Source organism: Plecotus auritus (assembly GCF_963455305.1).
Source record: "Plecotus auritus genome assembly, chromosome: 1".
Classification (NCBI taxonomy): Eukaryota; Metazoa; Chordata; class Mammalia; order Chiroptera; family Vespertilionidae; genus Plecotus; species Plecotus auritus.
The window spans coordinates 157545677-157564879 of NC_137770.1; the positions used below are offsets into that span (position 1 = coordinate 157545677).

At 37.6% G+C, this 19203-nt stretch overlaps 1 protein-coding gene across 1 annotated transcript in view; it reads right to left on the bottom strand.

The window, feature by feature from the left end:
• TAF3 (TATA-box binding protein associated factor 3) overlaps window positions 1-19203 on the bottom strand; it is a 208305-nt gene that overhangs the window by 26696 nt on the left and 162406 nt on the right. Inside the window, exon 4 of the mRNA XM_080666018.1 lies at window positions 5534-5616. Coding sequence (XP_080522144.1) covers window positions 5534-5616 — 83 coding nt within the window. The remainder of the gene's footprint in view (window positions 1-5533; window positions 5617-19203) is intronic.

Below are 19203 nucleotides of genomic sequence, written 5' to 3' on the forward strand. Positions count from 1 at the left end.
CTCTAAATCACTTAAGTCCTGCAGTGATAAGAATATCCATTTTTATAAGCTACAAAGGCAAGAGTGGGAACAGAGAAAAAACATTACACTATGCCTTCAAAGTGTTTATGTATTTTAATATTACTGTAGCCCCATAAAATGATAGGAAATAATAAAAGGCAAATAATTTAAAATTTCCATGTGGTTGTCAGTAATAATAAGAGTGCCTAAGTGTTTCCAGTAGGTACTTATTCTTTTTAAACACTAGAAGTGTGAGTAGTTTGATCTTTAGGGAAAATTCTAGTCAGAAAATATCCAAAAGGTTACCATGATATAGTTAAATTATCTCTGCCTATCACAGGTTAAAGAATATTTAAATTCTGGAAGTTCAGGGTTAGCTTTTCTAGATAACAAATCTTAAGTACCTTCCTATATTCACTCAATTAGTGATCTTGGGCCTTGATAACACTGCAGAGAGAAACTTTCCAACTATCATTCAAATCATATCTAAAAAGGTGGTCATAAATATTTTAAAACCTAAGTGAACTAATAAGACCTAGACCCATTAAGGATAAGATCTTTTACAATAAATTAAATAAAACAATTTATTGAAGTCTGGACTCAAGATAAGCTAGATTTACTAGCTGACCTTTTATTCATTTAAAGAACAAAATTAGCTCTAATTGCATTAGAATGGAATCCAGTAAATTTTCCCAAGTCTTCTAATGTGGCATCCGTGTAAGAACTGCAGTAATTATTTACAAGTAAGATGGAAATGCTTTGATTATAATCTTCCCACTTGTTTTACTATGTAGTAAAAGCATTTCCCAAAACTTAAAGACAGTTCTTCTGACAGTATACTATTTTTTCTCTTAAACACATTGCATCTTTTTGTTAATGAACAGACTACAATGTGCCAAGAGAAGAAATTATACTTGGAGAGTTCATCATAATTTTAGGTCAGTAAAAATGAGAGAGTAAGATAAGAAGGTCAACACTTCCTTGTCTATAATAATCAGAAAAGGGCTGAAGAACTGAATAAGAACATTTTTAATATCTGCTTCCTCTTGGAATTATAACTGAGACATATAGGTTTGGATCTGTTAAATTTATAAGTGCAATAAAGTTGTAAGAATAGTGGATACAATCCACAACTTGTACTCTAGTTGTTCAGCTGCTAGGAAATTTCATTCGTAATGTTATCATCTTTCACTACCATTAAAAATAGCCATAAACTTTAAATATAGTCATTCTTAAGATTTATTGGTCATATTTTTGTTATTTAGCTTCTAACATAGAAAAAATACCTATGAAGTGTTTCAGTATCAGTGGCAAGTCAACCAGGGCAAAACAAAGCTAGCAACACTTTTCAATCTCCCCCACCCCCCGAATCAAAAGCAGTTTTATTGAAAAGAAAACAAATAAAAAATAGAAAAGCGAAAGGCCTTCCTTTTGTGATAGGATAATGCTCTGAAATGTTCCTTAACTTTACTTCTAAGGATCATTCCTTTTAAACCAACTAGTTTCTTCGCTCTGCTTCTCTAGCACGCTTTCATAAAAATACGAAATCTGCGTTTTCCCAAAAGAAAATAAAGTACAATTAAAAAAATCAGTTGTTTTTGCCTGCCTCTCATCCCTTAATGTGGTGTGAGTCCTCCTTTCCTTCTGGAACCCACCATCTCTTCTTTTGACAGGCTGTCTGCCCTATCACAGGGGCTGATAAACCAGGCTGGCCAGCTGGAGTCTTTGATGGGGACCGAGAATGGATTCTGCAAAAGAAGGGGGGCCACTGGGGATATTGAGCACTAAGAACCATATCATCCTCAAGTGACTTGGACCATCTTTGCCACCACACAGAGGCAGGATAGAGAAAAAGAAAGTGAGCAGAGTTCTAATGACACTTTTTGAACCTTGGATAATAATATTGTTCTAAAAAAGGCATCATTAATGATTCTATGTCACTTGATCAAATATACTATTATATATTAATTGGAAAAATGACTGAGCATTATTGCATGTTTGGAGGGTCCCAGTTAATCATCCTTTCTTTGGTGAGGTCATGGAATAAGCACAGCAATGTCCTGAGTGCAGAAGGACCAGCTCACCAGTCTAACACCCCTGGCAAAAGCCACTCTGCCAAGGAGAAAAGCGGAGTACATGGACAAAAAAAGCTTCCTTCAGCACCAGCAAGAGGACAGATTAAGGAGACATTTGAGAAATGTGAGGGGGGAAGAATGCTTAATGCCCTAATTGCTACTATTCACCCTAAAATGTTTATACTTTACCAAAATTTAAATTTATCTTTTTAAAATGAAAAGCTCCTTTAACAGAATTTTGAGCTTTTATAATATAGCCCCACATTCAACTTAGAAGAGTTCTGTTCTGCCATGTGTTGACAAGCCTATCTGAATAGATCCTGCCCCTAAAATACTCCATCACTTTACTTTGCTCTATTTTCTTCACAGAAATGAATAAATGAATGCTGTAAGTTAGCCCACTTTTTCTACACTTGATCAAAATAACTAAATCAATAAAATGAGAAGATTGGGATGACAAATAACATGGTAACTGTGTTGCCACTCTCCCCCACCATAACGGTGGACTGGAGACTCACTATACTCTGTCACTGAGTCCAACTGGGACTTCAGAATTCTGACCAACATAATCCCAGGCAGCTCTTCCTTAGCAAACTGAAGTCTATTTGATTGGAGACCAGACCCAGATATTTTAGCAATTTGAATGTGTTGTTCCTTCCCAATCATACTACTCTAACAAACTTTATAGGTGTTGAGATTGTGATTTCAGGATTAGTATTTTAGTTTCATCTTCAACCCAGACTAAGGGGAACTCTGGATACCCATTACTGGGGGACATGTTATAGGAATTTGAGGTCCTTACAAAATCAGCTTGAATTTTACCACCACCAGGAGGAGGTACTGGACTCATCACAGATCCTTTAGAATACAGTTTTCAGGCATGTTAGCTCAAGGTAAAAATAAGGGACCCAACTTGCTTCAAGGAACAATAATGGAGAATATAGGAAATAATCTAACCTCAAAGTACTTTCCTGGATCAATGGCAGAAGATCTAACTTCTTTATTTAAGAAGATTTAGAAACTAAATATTGTCTTAAAGATCTTTCAATGAGAGGGTATAATTTGAACCCTATAAAGCTTTTTCTTTTTCCTATAATTTCAAATCCCTGCCTGTTTTTCAGCAATAAACAACCCCCCTGGCTATTCAAACCCCCCTTTTTGAACCCCAGTCTGCTCATTAATTTCACTTCAAAAGAGTATCTATCAAGTGCATACAAACTGAGTAAGTAAAGGCACATTTGTGTGAATCTACTGTCTATTTTCCACTATTACTGCCATGGAATAACCCATGTATCCTTATGCTACAACAATAAGAAATTACTTTTAATTTCATATAATTTTCATGTGTCATAAAATATTATTCTTTTAATTTTTTCAACTATTCTTGGCTTGCTAACCATACAAAAACAGGCAGCGAAATGAATTTGGCTCATGAGCCACAGTTTGCTGACCCATGATTTAGATTAAAAAAAACAAAAACAAAAAACTCTGCTGATTAAGTTACATAACATCCTATTACTATGTGACTTGTACCTCTTTTTCCTCTGTCTTATTTTAATTTAAAATATAATATATTTCACTTAATATATTCTTTTGTTCATTATAAGTACTTGAGTCAGACTTTGGTTAAATCATTATATTCATATAACATAGGGGTTTTATTTACCTAAATGTCTGAAAGTTCATATGTTAGATAATGTTATACTTTCATGGACATTTGTCTAGATCTAGAATGTTAGTGAAATTATAATTTCCCTAACATTGGAAACAGGATCTTATTTCTCATGTCTTCCAATATCTTAGACATTATAAGTGATTTATTGAGAAGAGAAAAATAGTCAATAAGGATGGATGAGACAATTATTATTATCAATGCTTTTTTACAAACCTTTTCTCTAAAGGGAATGCACAAGCCAAACTTTCGTGTGGAAGTAAAGATTAAGTAATGGTGAGTTACTGAGAAAACAGGTATACATATGAATTGGTAGGAGAGAAATAATAATAAGATCTTTCCCCAAAAGAAATGAGCCCAAATACAGAATTTCAAGAAGACAGTATGAGCAAGTTACTTTGGTTGGGTCTCCTTGCTAATCAGCCATCTGTCCTCTGCTGGTTGAGGGATAGGAGTAAGTTTACTTAAATTTTTGTAGGTAAGATTCAGGGCATCAGGTATACCAGTGGCTGGTTAAAAAGAACTGAATCTATAGTATTTTTCTCACATTGTCTATAAGCTTGTCAGCAATAATACCATCCCCTGTCTAGATTTCTACTGACACAACCATAAAGAGGAACGTGGAAATTACGCAGATAATTTAGTAAAGAAAAGAATGAACTATCTGGATTTTCTTCCTTGAATCTTCAGAAGACGATCATGGTCCTAGAAGACCATGTTACCATTCATCATCATGATACTGAACTTTTTTCAATACATTACATACGGAATTAACAAAAGCAACAGCATAAAATAAACACAAACTTTAAGATGGGATGAACCACTGAGAACACAAGACATATTTTCTGTTGTCTATTCTACCCACTAAATAAACTTATAAGTTCTACTTTCATTTTTATACTGAGTAAAAATGAAATGCCTTGTAAGCCTATTTTCTACACAGTATTTGATTGTTTGCAATGTAAATGAATTCATTTTCAGGCTTACTTGTAAAAAGTAAGGTTGTAAACTTGTACATTTAGCTTGTGAAATTCATTTAAATGACATGATTTTAGAATAAGACGAATGATTTCAACATGATTTACAAAAAATAAAAATCAATGTTTTATCACCTTATCATCATATAGGCCTCAATTCATACACCAAAAATGAATGAAAGAAACATAGACAACTAATTTACTTTAAAAAAGGGTGGGTTGATATGATGATTCTGTGAAAATTAAGACAAATAAACAGCACACATGGGGCTTACATTTCCAGTTCTCTTAAAAAAAAAAAAAAAAAGCAGCAGTTGTTACTACTATATACTGTTTCACCAGGCTTTTGGCAGTATCTTTGTTTTATAGGCACAGAATAAAGCCATGTGCCATCTGAGCAAGCAGGGAATCTCGTTCTTTGTTATAGTGATAGAGAATATATACTTGAGAAGGTGTAACATTACATCCTCCTGAGTGTAACATGGTGGTTAGTCTATTCAATACACAGTCACTTACTTTTCAGATAACCAGAACCTTTAAAACTAGGTAGAATCAATGTCATGTGCTAGTCTTTAAAAAAAAAAAAAAAAGAACAAGAAAAACAAAAGGATCCTATATGTTAAATAAAACAATATGCATTTACTCTGAGGAAGACAGCAATAAAAATTCGAAAATGAAGAATCTCAAAATAAAGCTTGACCCCACATGTTCATACTTGGAAAAGGTTTGCAGACTTCTAAATCCACTAGGAAAGAGCAGAGAATATTCAGCTGAAATTATTTCACTCTAATTCAAAACGTTTTACTTACATCTTGTCTTGGCCAGCACCAACTCGGAGAGTCAATCTGGGGATGACTGGACTTGGAGCTGGGACAACTGGCTCCACTTTTATCTGTTGAAGTTAGGACATTAAGTGTTAATAAATATATCCAATATAATAAAAGGCTAATATGCAAATTGATCGAATGGCTGAACGACCGGTCACCATGATGCGCACTGACCACCAGGAGGCAGATGCTCAACACAGGTCAGTGCGCTCCCACAGGGGGAGCACTGCTCAGCCAGAAGCCCTGAGCCAGGCTCACAGCTGGCGAGCGCAGGCTGGCGAGCGCAGCGGCGGTGGCGGGACCCTCTCCCACCTCCGTGGCAGCACTAACAATGTCCAAGAGATCCCGGACTGCAAGAGGGCGCAGGCTGGGCTGAGGGACCAACCCCCCCGCCCGAGTGCATGAATTTCTTGCTCCGGACCTCTAGTGTGTGTGTGTGTGTGTGTTTGTGTGTGTGTGTGTGTGTGTGTGTGTGTGTGTGTGTATTTTCCCCTCCAACAGAAGTACCTCCTACCTCTTCTCCTACTTCCCCATCTCCACAAATTGTAAGCCTTAAATGTGGCTCACATGCCAGATATAGAGATAATCTGGGCTATTCAATGTTTTAGTTTTCAACAACTAAAGGCTACCTGGCATCATGAGAAATTCTACAAACTTTAATTGCTTTAGGTAAATGTGGCAGATAACTCTGTATTTTCTTAGTTTTAGTTCATTTCTTGGATTTCACTATTAGAATTATTTAAACAAAACTTGTTATCCAAACCATTTGGTAGAGCATTTAAGTAGTCTCCAGGCCTACCAAGAATAGAAAAAACAATGATTTTGCCACTGTAAGATAAAAGTCATTTGTCTATGGGACTTCAAAAACATTAAACTCATCTTAAGTTTGTATTATCATATAGGAAATCTGAAACACCAAGTGTAATTTATAGCATTAAACCATTCAATTTTTTTGGCCAGTAGTACAAAGACCTGAAATACAGTAAAATAAAAAAACATATTTTTACAAAAGATTTTTGGTGAAGGCAACTGCTGAAGAAGTTAAAATATCTCACAAGTTTTGAAACTATTCTTTCTCACTCATAGAAAGGTAATATGTATACAAATTAAATATGATGTTAAAAGGGTTCTTCATGCCCTCACCGGTTTGGCTCAGTGGATAGAGCGTCGGCCTGCGGACTGAAGCATCCTGGGTTCGATTCCAGTCAAGGGCATGTACCCTGGTTGCAGGCACATCCCCAGTAGGGGGTGTGCAGGAGGCAGCTAGTCAATGTTTCTCTCTCATCGATGTTTCTGGCTCTCTATCCCTCTCCCTTCCTCTCTGTAAAAAATCAATAAAATATAAAAAAAAAGGGTTCTTCACAATTTTTGGTTTGATGGTACTATGGTGTAATAAATATTTTGAATGCACAAACTGAACAACAGCTCTGCAATTCCAAATTATTATCTATATCAAAATCTTTCAATAGGGATTTATTGCCATTTTTGGTTGGATAGTTCTTTGACTAAAACTGTCCTAGGCACTGCCAGGTGTTTAATATCCCTGATCTTGGGTATTACTATACACACTGTGACAACTAATTGCAAATCACTGATTATATATTTTAAGCACAAGAATTAAATAATGATGAAACAGTCTGGTGGTTCTAAAGAAGAATGACTACCTATAATAATAAAAGCATAATATGCTAATTAGACCGGATGTCCTTCCGGATGACCTTCTGGATGAAGCTGGGACTGAGAGGGAAGTCCGGGTCCCGGGTGCCAGGGGCTGGAGGGAAGCCTGGGTCCCGGGTACCAGAGGAAGGAAGGCCTACTCTTGCACAAATTTCATGCATTAGGCCTCTAGTATAACATAATAATCAATATATTATCATCATATAACATATATATATTGCACATTGACCAAATCTACTATTTTTTCATGTTTTAACTGTCCCTTTGTAAAGTTTATTTTTATTCCATTGTTACATTAAGATTCATGACTTTGGCCGCTAGGGAACTCCTTCAACTCTCTACAAACTTCTCTACATCCACAAATACACTAGAGCCCATCTCCTTCTGTCTTCTAAAGAAACCTCCTCCATCAATTAGCTTATTTATTTATAGCATTTTCAACTTCTCAGTTCTATTCTTTATTTTCATCTAGCTTTTAAATGTGCTTGACTTTTTTTTTTTTTTTTTATTACCTCCTCTTCAATCTCTGGCTAACAACCTCTCCTATTTCTCAGTTTCCAATTCATTGGTTCCTCAGCCCATTCCAATCTACTTTCAGCCCCTGAAATAATACCACTGAAACCACTGTTTCTAGACATGAATTATTTCCTAACGTCCCAGTATGTTTTTCTATTATAGATATTATCCATTTCCTCCCTTCTCCTTTACAAAGCCCTCTACTTGTGCCTGACTCTACTTGGTCCTTTCCTCTTGTCATTCTACAGTTTGTTCAGTGATCTCATCCATGTCCATGGCTTTCATCTTAAGTTTTAAATATGCCATGTCTTAAACTCTTCCCCTCTAGAATAGCAATGAACCTAAGACCAAAATATAATGTCTACTGAACGTTTTCAACTAAATAGCCTATGAATATTTCATCTAATCCCATCTAAACTTTAACTTATCAACGTCCCCATAAAACCCTGCTCCTCTTGATGGTCCCACTTTGAACAGATGGTTCCTTCATTTGCCCAGTTTCTTGGATAGTCCAGTCCAGTGGTTTCCCTTAAGGCCCTCAGGGATCAAGGTCCCTGGGGGTGGGGCAGGGCAATATCCATGTATAAGTAGCTAAGTTGGCATTCACTTTCTTCCCCCTGCCCACCCCCCCAAAAATGTTCCATATCTAACCAATCAGAAAACCAATGGCCCAGTATTCTCTGTAAACTATTAAGGCTTCTGTATTTTTCTCACCTTCCTGTGTGATCAGTGGGAGAATAAACAAATATATTAAAACCAAACATTTATAAACCACGTACTATTTGCCAGCCATTGCGCTTGGTTACTTTTCATATGTTCTTATTTATGTTTTTAAATGAACAAGTGGGATACATATTATGGTTTTCATTTTACAGGGATCATATATGAAGTCACCATTTTTTCCTTTCTTTTCCACTTTCTTTCCCTTTTCCATTCTAAGGTCACACAAATAGCAAAAGTAGGATTGAATAGTTATTTTGATTCAAAGAATGAAAAATTACATAAAGTTCCTAGATTTCTTCAATTCTAAAAAAATTTAGGGTCACAAACTCATAAGTGATGAGGTATTGAGAGTAATATTCCTTATTCCTTCAACCCATAATACAATTATTACATAACACTTAAGCTTTAATTTTTAAAAAAGCTGTTTACTGCTCTACCCTTAAGAAATCTTCTTTACTATTATTATGCTTCACATTGTATATGTGACCCACTTCTATTACCATACTACACTATAATTATAACTCACACTTGTATAGCACTTCACAAAGTGTGGCCCATCCACATGATCCAATTTAATTTTCACAACTTTATTAGGTAAGTGTGAAAGGTATTATTATCCCCATGTATTGAGGGCTCAAAATGGTTAAGTGGTTTGCCTAGAGCAGCCATGGGCAAACTATGGCCCGCGGGCCGGATCCGGCCCGTTCGGCTGTTCTATCCGGCCCGTGGAGCCGAAAGAGCGGAGGGTTCTCTTGCTCTCCCCTCTGCTCCTTTACTTTGAATTTATATTAGTTCACACAAACACTCCATCCATGCTTTTGTTCTGGCCCTCCGGTCCAGCTTAAGAACCCATTGAGGCCCTCAAGTCAAAAAGTTTGCCCACCCCTGGCCTAGAGCCACAAAGTTAGTAACCAAATCATCTAAATCTAGGTTTCCTGGAGAAACCAAGATGGCGGCATAGGTAAGCACCTAAACTGCTGCCCCGCACAACAATTTCAAAACTACAACTAAAAGACAGAACGGACACCATCCAGAACCACAGGAAAGCTGGCTGAGTGGAAATTCTACAACTAGAAGGAAAGAGGGAAGCTCACGGAGAAGGAGCGGCAAAGAGCTGAGTTATGGAGATACGCGCACGCAGGGAGGAAGGGAAGTGGAGTGCCTGGCTGGCTTTCTCTGGTGGAAGGGGGAAGGAAGCCCCCGACTGCACTGAACCCCAGTTCCGACTTCACTGAACATCAGTTCTGGGCGAAACCCTGTGGACCCAGGCTCATACAGGGGGAGTTTGGACTGTCAGGTAGAGAGAAAGGCACACGGAGACTCGGAGACTCGGAGACTAAGGGGAGCCGCGGTGGCAGGGGTCTGGAGGCGAGAGTGCGCACAACGACTGACTGCGGAGGTTACCACAGGCTATTCCTAGCAGAACGGAATCGGAAGCTCCTGACTGCACTGAACCCCAGTTCTGACTGCACTGAACCGCAGTTCCGGGTGAGCCCCTAGGGACCCACGCTCTTACAGGGGAAATCTGGACAGTAAGAAGGAAATTCAGGAACCGCGGAAGGCAGAGGTCTGGAGATTTGCATGCAAGGGCAGGGCTGACGGGAAGCCAAGACTGTCTGCTCCTCCCTGAGACTCCACCCCTTCCAAGCTGAGCACAGAGGCTTTTGCAATCTGGCAAGGCTAAACCTATAAGGCTGTCTCCAGCACCGAAAATCTCCCAGTGTAGACACAGCTGATCCTCACAGCCAACTGGCCCGCAGATCAATTCCTCCCAGTGATACCAACAACAATCAAGACTTAACTACAACAAGGCTGTACACACAGTCCACAAAGGGGTGCACCAAGAGTGTCCACCTCAGGTAACTGGGGAGGCCGACCCACTGGGCCATATAGGAAACCTAGCACACAAAGCTACCCTAACAACTCAGGGAAGCAGTGAAAATGCGGCGTCAAAGAAACAGATCACAAACGAAAGAAATGGAGGAAAACAAATGACTGGATATAGAATTCAAAACCACAGTTATAAGGCTTTTCAAGAATATCCTAGAAAAGGCCGATAAATATAATGAGACACTCGAATATATGAAAAAGGACCAACTAGAAATTAAACATACACTGACTGAAATAAAAAATATTATACAGAGACCCAACAGCAGACTAGAGGAACGCAAGAATCAAGTCAAAGATTTGAAATACAAAGAAGCAAAAAACACTCAACCGGAAAAGCAAAAAAAAGAAAAAAGAATGCAAAAAGTTGAAGATAGTGTAAGAAGCCTCTGGGACAACTTCAAGCGTACCAACATCAGAATTATGGGGGTGCCAGAAGAAGAGAGAGAGCAAGATACTGAAAACCTATTGGAAGAAATAATGACCAAAAACTTCCCCCACCTGGTGAAAGAAATAGACTTACAAGTCCAGGAAGCCCACAGAACCCCAAACAAAAGGAATCCAAAGAGGACCACACCAAGACACATCATAATTAAAATGCCAAGAGCAAAAGACAAAGAGAGAATATTAAAAGCAGCAAGAGAAAAACAGTTAATTACCTACAAGGGAGCACCCATACGATTGTCAGCTGATTTCTCAACAGAAACTATGCAGGCCAGATGGGAGTGGCAAGAAATATTCAAAGTGATGAATAGCAAGAACCTACAACTAAGACTACTCTACCCAGCAAAGCTATTATTCAGAATGGAAGGTCAGATAAAGAGCTTCACAGATAAGAAAAAGCTAAAGGAGTTCATCACCACCAAACCAGTATTATATGAAATGCTGAAAGGTATTCTTAAAGAAGAGGAAGAAGAAAAAAGTAAAGATAAAAATTATGAACAACAAATACATATCTATCAACAAGTGAACCTAAAAATCAAGTGAATTAAATATCTGAGGAACAGAATAAACTGGTGAATATAATAGAATCAGGGGCATAGAAAGGGAGAGGACTAATAATTCTCAGGAGGAAAAGGGTATGGGGGGTGCGGGAAGAGACTGGACAAAAATCGTACACCTATGGATGAGGACAGTGTGGGGAAAGGTAAGGGCAAAGGGTGGGGTGGTAACCGGATGGAGGGGAGCTATGGGGGGAAAAAGGAGAAACAATTGTAATAATCTGAACAATAAAGATTTACTAAATTAAAAAAATAAAATAAAATAAATAAATCTGGGTTTCCTGACACCAAATTCAACCCCTGCTCTACCATACAGCTCCTTGACTCTTTGCCTTACACTTTGAGTTCTTTTTTCTGGTAATGCTGATGTCTTGCACGAAGCTGTTCACATTCTTTTTTGTCAATGTCTTTTTTTTTTTTTTAATATATTTTATTGATTTTTTTACAGAGAGGAAGGGAGAGGGATAGAGAGTTAGAAACATTAATCAGCTGCCTCCTGCACACCCACTACTGGGGATGTGCCTGCAACCAAGGTACATGCCCTTGACCGGAATCGAACCTGGGACCTTTCAGTCTGCAGGCCGACGCTCTATCCACTGAACCAAACCAGTTAGGGCTGTCAATGTCTTTTTTGATTAATATACTTGTGAGATGGCAAGGATTGGTTGTAAAATATTTCTTTTCTCTATAGAAGGCTAACTAGTTTATATGAAATTGAGATTAACTTTGGCTTTACTTCCATTCAACTAAAGTGGATGGATTTTTGATGTTGTCTTAAATGGCATGGCAGGGCAAAAGAATCCAGACATGGTTTATTTATGATCTACTATAAAAAGAAAAGTTAAATGATACCGTGTGTAAAAAAATTAGCAAACAAAAATGGAGATACATTTTGTAAGTAAAATTAAAAATGGTAAAAATGTGCTCTGAATACGACAGATATTTAGTAAACCTGTTGAGTTGATGAATGACTTAGAACCTACTACCTTAGCTAAGTTTTAGCTATAATGAGGATGAAGATATCATCCAAACAGAGACAACTTTGAGAGAGAAAGTGGGCACTATATCACATAACAGGTGTAAACTGGACTGTCCCAGGCAAACCAGAACATCTGGTTACCCTACTTAAAAATACTTATAGACCTTAATTTCATTCTTAAAGAAGCTAAATCAGATTAAGCTAAATATAAAATACAAGCAAGTGTTTAGAAAGATTAATAAGAATTCTAAAATATATAAAAAGTACAATTTCTAAGTAAAAATTTCTTATTAGACTTTTGTTTACAATAACTTTATCCAAATGCCTACCAAAATAAGAGACGTTTCCTACAATAGTAAATTTATTTCTCATGTGTCCTTCTCAGGAATCAACAAACTAAATGGTAACTACTTCAGTTACTTAAACAATATGACTAATGCCATCTTATAATGGCTGGAAGCCAAAAATGTGGGAAAACATGAGCATCTAAGGGTTAAAATAAAAGAACAGCCCTTTAGAGTGATGCTGAGAATTGGGGCACGCAGAAGAGCATTTACAGTGGATTACTAAGCTTCCCAATTCACCAAAGAGGCAAAGTCCAGTAATATAAGACTCCTTTGTAGCTAACTAAAAATACATTGTCAGTGGATTTGTCCAGTTTTATGTATAAGCAATACTTCTTTCACCTGAACTAATACTAGTAGTCATATAAGCCCCTTATTGCCATGTGCTGCATTTTTTTTTTGCTAATCTTCAAGGATTTAGCTTCTTTGCCACATACCTCAGGGCACCAACTGATAAAGCTCTAACTCTCCATTTTTCCAGGACACCAGCAGTGCGGCCTTGCAAAAAATGAAAATCGCTCAAGAGATTTAAAGGGGAAATTTATTTTTAAAATCCTGACTTGAAGCAAAGAGGTGGATTTTTAAAAAGCTTATCTATAAAGAATCAGTTTAAATTTAAATTCTATCTTGGAATTCTTTCATGCATTCCAGCTTTAAAGTTTATCTTCTGACAGGGACTTTCTGCAAAGGTAATGGGCAGCTTTGTCAATATAATCTGGCCAACTTTTTATATTCTGCTTTTTTTTAATGTTAAACTTCTTTCATTAAAAAAAAAACAACCACATATATGAGTGCTAGGTAGGGTGGTAACAAGTTCAGCCAATGCTAATTCAAATTCCCATCCATGCTAGTATGTCAGAAAAATACCCAGAAATCATAGTGATAAAACCCAAATTTAATAACCTAACATTTTGGATGCTAAACTATGACACTGGTAACCATCTTCTTGTCTTCCTTAGCAATTAAGGTCTTTGCATTATTTCCATTTGGAAACAGTCTAACTAAACATTGTTACCCTATTTAAAATATTAAAAAGACAGTCAGAAGGAGATCTACCATTGTGGCCAAGTATAACAAGTGGAATCCAGCAAGGACAAATGAAACAGAACTCAGGCTATCATTAAGCACTCAGAGTTCATTCATATGAAGACTTGGAGATGGCCTTTGGTAAATTTCTATAAATTCAGACATACTCATTTAAACGTTAGTTAGTGGATTCCTCTTGGAACAGACTATTGTAAGAAACAGAAAGGGAATGTTTCCCCTTTTTACTGTGTTATTTTATTTACCAAAACTCTTCAATAGTTATAAGAGCTGATGAGAAAAGACTGGAAATGAGGTATTACTTTAAATAGAAAAAAAAAAAAAGGTGACAACCATTGGTTAAAGGCATGAATCAGTAAGATTATTTATCAGTCTCTGAAAAAGAAACTGTTTAAGTTCAATAAAAGATTATTTGGGGAAAAATACTAAGGGATTTGGGGATAGAGTAAAGAAATATTCAACATTTTAACTGTTTGATTACTGAGGTTATTAAAGCTTCTACTGTCTGTTCTTTAAAATAAGTCAGTTGAACAGGAGGTCTCTAAGACCTCTGCAGGGACTAAAATTTTCTATAATCATAATGTCAGCATGCTCTAGAGCAGGGGTCCTTAAACTACAGCCCGCGGGCCACATGCGACCCGCCGGGTGCTGCTGCCTGTCCTGCTTAGCAGCTGACTCATCCCAGGCCCACAGTGCGCATAGGAATTTGTTCATAGTTTTTTTTTAAACTATAGTCCGGCCCTCCAATAGTCTGAGGGACAGTGAACTGGCCCCCTGTTTAAAAAGTTTGAGGACCCGAGCAGGGGTGGGAAACATCTGGCCCACGGGCTGTATATGGCCCGAGAAATCATTTGGTCTGGCCCTGCCAAGGCAACCACAGGTGGGACTCAAAATTAAATAAATCTAGGAGCTTTTTTTCATAGCAACATAAATTTATGTTAAGTGAATTATATGAAGGGAATAATGTTATAAATATCCAAATGGCCCTTGGCAGAAAAAGGGTTCCCTACCCTGCTCTAGAGTATGAAGCCATGCTTATCCCTCTCATCAGCTTCTATAGGTGACTGGCCTGAGAAAGCCAATTTGGGTAACAAAGAACAAAGGCTTTGCTTGGACATACCTGGGCCAAGTCACAGCTCTTCCACTCATGAGACACATCAAGTTACTCAACCTTTCTGTTTTTCTCAACTATAAAACAAGAGCAACAGTACCAAACCCTCAGAGCTCTTGGAGAATTAACTAATTAAATCTGGCCAGGTCTGGCAAGTACCAAGTGTATGCACTCAAGTAAGTAGCAGCTGCTAGTAGCATTTACTAGCTGGGTTAGTTCATTCAATAGCTGATGTTAGATCAAAAAAACAAAACAAAACAAAAAACCACCCAAACCAAAAAACATACAATTCATTAATTGATAGGATAAAATTTTTGGAGAATCCTTTAAAAATTTTGGAGAACTGATGAGCTTTTCATTATAAACAAATTCAATCACCTGTGGGTTATCAACATTATTGGTTAGTTGTAAGAAAATTCAGAATTGTCATAGTCATCTACTCAACTTGTCTTAAATGACACAAATTAGTCTTGTTTTCTCTGAGAAGGCAGAGAAGAAGGCCTTTCAAGCCAAAATATGCTTAGAGAAGGTATGAAACTATTGTTTTTAAGCAGAGGTAAACCATACTTTTTGACGCTGCTGTCTTTTCCCAGTATTGAACAGGAGGAAGGAGACGGAGAGAAGGACACAGAGGATCAGAGACATTAGGAGAGATTGGTGAATAACTAATAAGTGGTATCTGCCAAGTCAGCCTGCTCCGAAGCCCATGCTCTTTGTGGGCCAGCACTGGGCCTATTTATTTACAGACTGTGACATCATTGACTTTTTAGATCATATTTAAGTAAGAGCATAAAAACATATTTACAAGCTTGACAAATTTTGGCTTATCTTCTATATAAGGTGATATATACAACTATTTAATTCCACTAATATAAAAAATGAGCCATTTTATTTTTTCACAGTGATCCCCCTTAAAAAGAAAATACTTAGGCAATACATACACCGACACAAATTGAAACAAGATTTTTAAACTGCTCTGAAATGTACTGTTAGATTTATCACTGCTAAAGCCATTGCAGCTATGTTTGTGACTGCTCAACATAACTACTCTTAATATGTTTTCCATAAAACGTCAGTTTGAGTCTATTGTAAAAAGGTGAAAGACCACATTCCTAACCTTAACTAATGCATATTACTGCCTATAAAGGGGAATTGAAAGATTGTACATAAATCACCACACTTTGTATTATTACCACAGCTAGAAAAACCATTTTTCTGTTAGTGTGTCACTGAGCCAGGTGCCTTGCATATATTATTTCACTTAATCCATTTGTAATTCAATTAGGAGAGTATAGTGGTTAAGAACATCAATTATAGCACCCGATGCCCTGGGTTGAAATTGTGGCTCCTTTTAAATCACTTACTATATGTGTGATCTTGGGCAGGTTTACCAACCTCACTAAGTCTCCATTTTTCATCTTAAAATTTTTTTTCCTTTTTTTATTTATTGATTTTAGAGAGAGAAGAAAAGAGAGGGAGAGGAGAGGAGAGGAGAGGAGAGAGAGAGAGAGAGAGAGAGAGAGAGAGAGAGAGAGCGAGCGCCAATGATTAGTCGTTCCACTTATTTATGCATTCATTGGTTGATTCTTATATGTGCCCTAATGGCATATGGGGATGCAACCTTGGCATATGGGGATGATGTTCTAACCAACTGAGCTACCTGCCCAGGGCTCTATTTCTCATCTTAAAGTGATAACTATAGTAACTACCTTACAGAGTTGTATTAAGGAATTAAACAAACATAGTGCTTAGCGTATAATTACTTACAAGTGTTAACTATTGCTGTTTTTTAAAAAGTGTGATTATCATATTCCTACTTTAAAGATGAAGTACCTAAGGATTAAAGAAACTGAAAAACTTATCCTGGCTCTTCTCTCAGATCTGCTGGATTCCAAAGCCCATGGCACCTTCTACCTACCATGCAGATCCCTGATTAATTAATGGTATCTTTATTGTTCTTATATTGATAACCACGTGGGTATGGATGGTAAAAACTTTACAGGTAGGTAAAATAACTATATAAAAGATCATTTTCTTTATTAAAACAATGCCCTTGCATGCTGCTCTGGGTCAATGTCTGTGAGAGTTGCTCCTGTGAGTTGGTTGGGATGAGAAGGAAAAATGAGATTATTGTTCCTCATTCTTTTGACAAAGACATATCCTTGGGGCAGCTTAGATATCCTTCATTTTTATTTACCCTTGTTGTCTTTCTTTTATGGATATATAAGAAATTTCTTAAACCATATGTAACCCAATTACAGGTCTACTTTCATTAATGCATACGGCTTGAGTTGTATTAACTCATATGGCTTGTGGGGGGATTAAGTGAAGTTGAAAAAGAAGTCAATGTTTAAGTTAATATCTCAATTTCTATTCGTTGTCAATGGCATTTCCATGGGCTGTACTAACTTTTATACTTTACTATCTGCATAAAGAGCTAAAATAAAAAAAACATGCCCAGAAAGCAGAGTAAATATTATAACCATAGCTGACTCACCCTGTCATGCTTAAGTTAGCTCATACAGTCCAATGAGTGGCAAACTCTATATTTCTACCTTTTTGTGATTGATTCAGAATGGAATAATAACACTCACCACCACTATTACCTTCATGTCCCATTTACTGAGCACTTATGTGCCAGATACAGCACTAAGCATATCTCAGATGTTATTTCATTTAATCCTAATAAAAGCAACTTGCCTAATTTCACACAGCTAAAAAGTCAAAATTTCAACTCAGGTTTAACTCTAGAGACAATACTGTTTATTACTTTTAAAGACCAAAAATAAATTTCTTATATTTGGCACTTATCTGATCCATACCGACCAAAACTCACACAAGGATTTGTAGGCTTCTGTTAGGTGAGATCTGTGCAACTCGTAACTGAGCCTTTGCCTCCAACCAAGGCTTTCTGAGGGACTTTTCCTTTTTAAAGCCAGGCAGATGCGCCGAAACCGGTTTGGCTCAGTGGATAGAGTGTCGGCCTGAGGACTGAGGGGTCCTGGGTTCGATTCCGGTTAAGGGCATGTACCTTGGTTGCGGGCACATCCCCAATGGGAGGTGTGCGGGAGGCAGCTGATCGATGTTTCTAGCTCTCTATCCTTCTCCCTTCCTCTATGTAAAATATCAATAAAATATATTTTAAAAATAAATAAATAAATAAATAAATAAATAAAAAATAAAGCCAGGCAGATGCTGAGGAAAGGCAAAGACTACTGCTACAAACCTAATATGATGGGCTTATACCAGTGGTCGGCAAGCTCATTAGTCAACAGAGCCAAATATCAACAGTACAACGATTGAAATTTCTTTTGAGAGCCAAATTTTTTAAACTTAACCTTCTTCTAATGCCTGACTTTGAAAAGTATTCACTCTCTCAGCTTCTCATTGGTAAATGTTTGATAGCAATACCTGCTAAACCTATGTCACAGGTGTGCTAGGAGAAGAAAATAGGTATGTGGAAGTGCCAGGTACTACATAAAATGACATAATGATAAAATGATTTTTAAAATGGAAAGAAAAGTTGAATTTCTGTGCTTTGTTAATTTGCCAATATTCAATTATTATCAGAATGTCCATTCTATTTCTTTATATTTTACTAGTGCCCCAGTGCACAGACTCATGTGCATTGAAAGGAAATTAATTAGAAGGTGGCCGGCGGGGTGGGACTGGGTGAGATGGGCCCTGGAGCCAACCTCCCGGGGTCCCTCCCCGGCTGGCCACCCGCACCTGGGGTGGTGCCGTAGATTGAAGGGCATCTGCGGAGTGATGCCCTTTGAGGTCCCTCTGGCAGGTAGGATCCCTCAGCCTGGCCTGCAACGATCGGGCTGAAAACGGCTCTCTGACATCCCCCGAGTGGTCCCAGATTGTGAGAGGGTGGTCCTATGGTGATGTACCCCGGAATCAGGCTCCCTCCTCTCTGGTTCTGGGGTGCGTCACTCGAGAACCACCACTGCCAAGTCACGGCAGCTTGGCAGCTCCTGCATTGAGCATCTGCCCCCTGCTGGTCATTGTGCGTCATAGCTACTGGTTGGACGGTCGGACAGATGCTTAGCCTTTTATATATATAGATAATAGCCAAGGGTTATTTATTAGAGAAACAATAAAGTTAGGCAGAAAAATGTGAGAGTTCCCACTTCATGTTAGCTAAACTAATTTTCCTAGGTAAGTTTGAAATTTAAAATATTGCAAAAGTGTTAGTAATAGATCTGCTGTAGATCAAATACATCATATTTTATTATGTGGAAAAAATCACTATGTATTATTTTGTAGTCAACCTCAAGAAGTATTGCTTCCAGAAGTCAGGGAACGATCTCTGAGGATCTGCATGTATGGTACCATAAATACTTGAATACTTTTTAAGAAAGCTA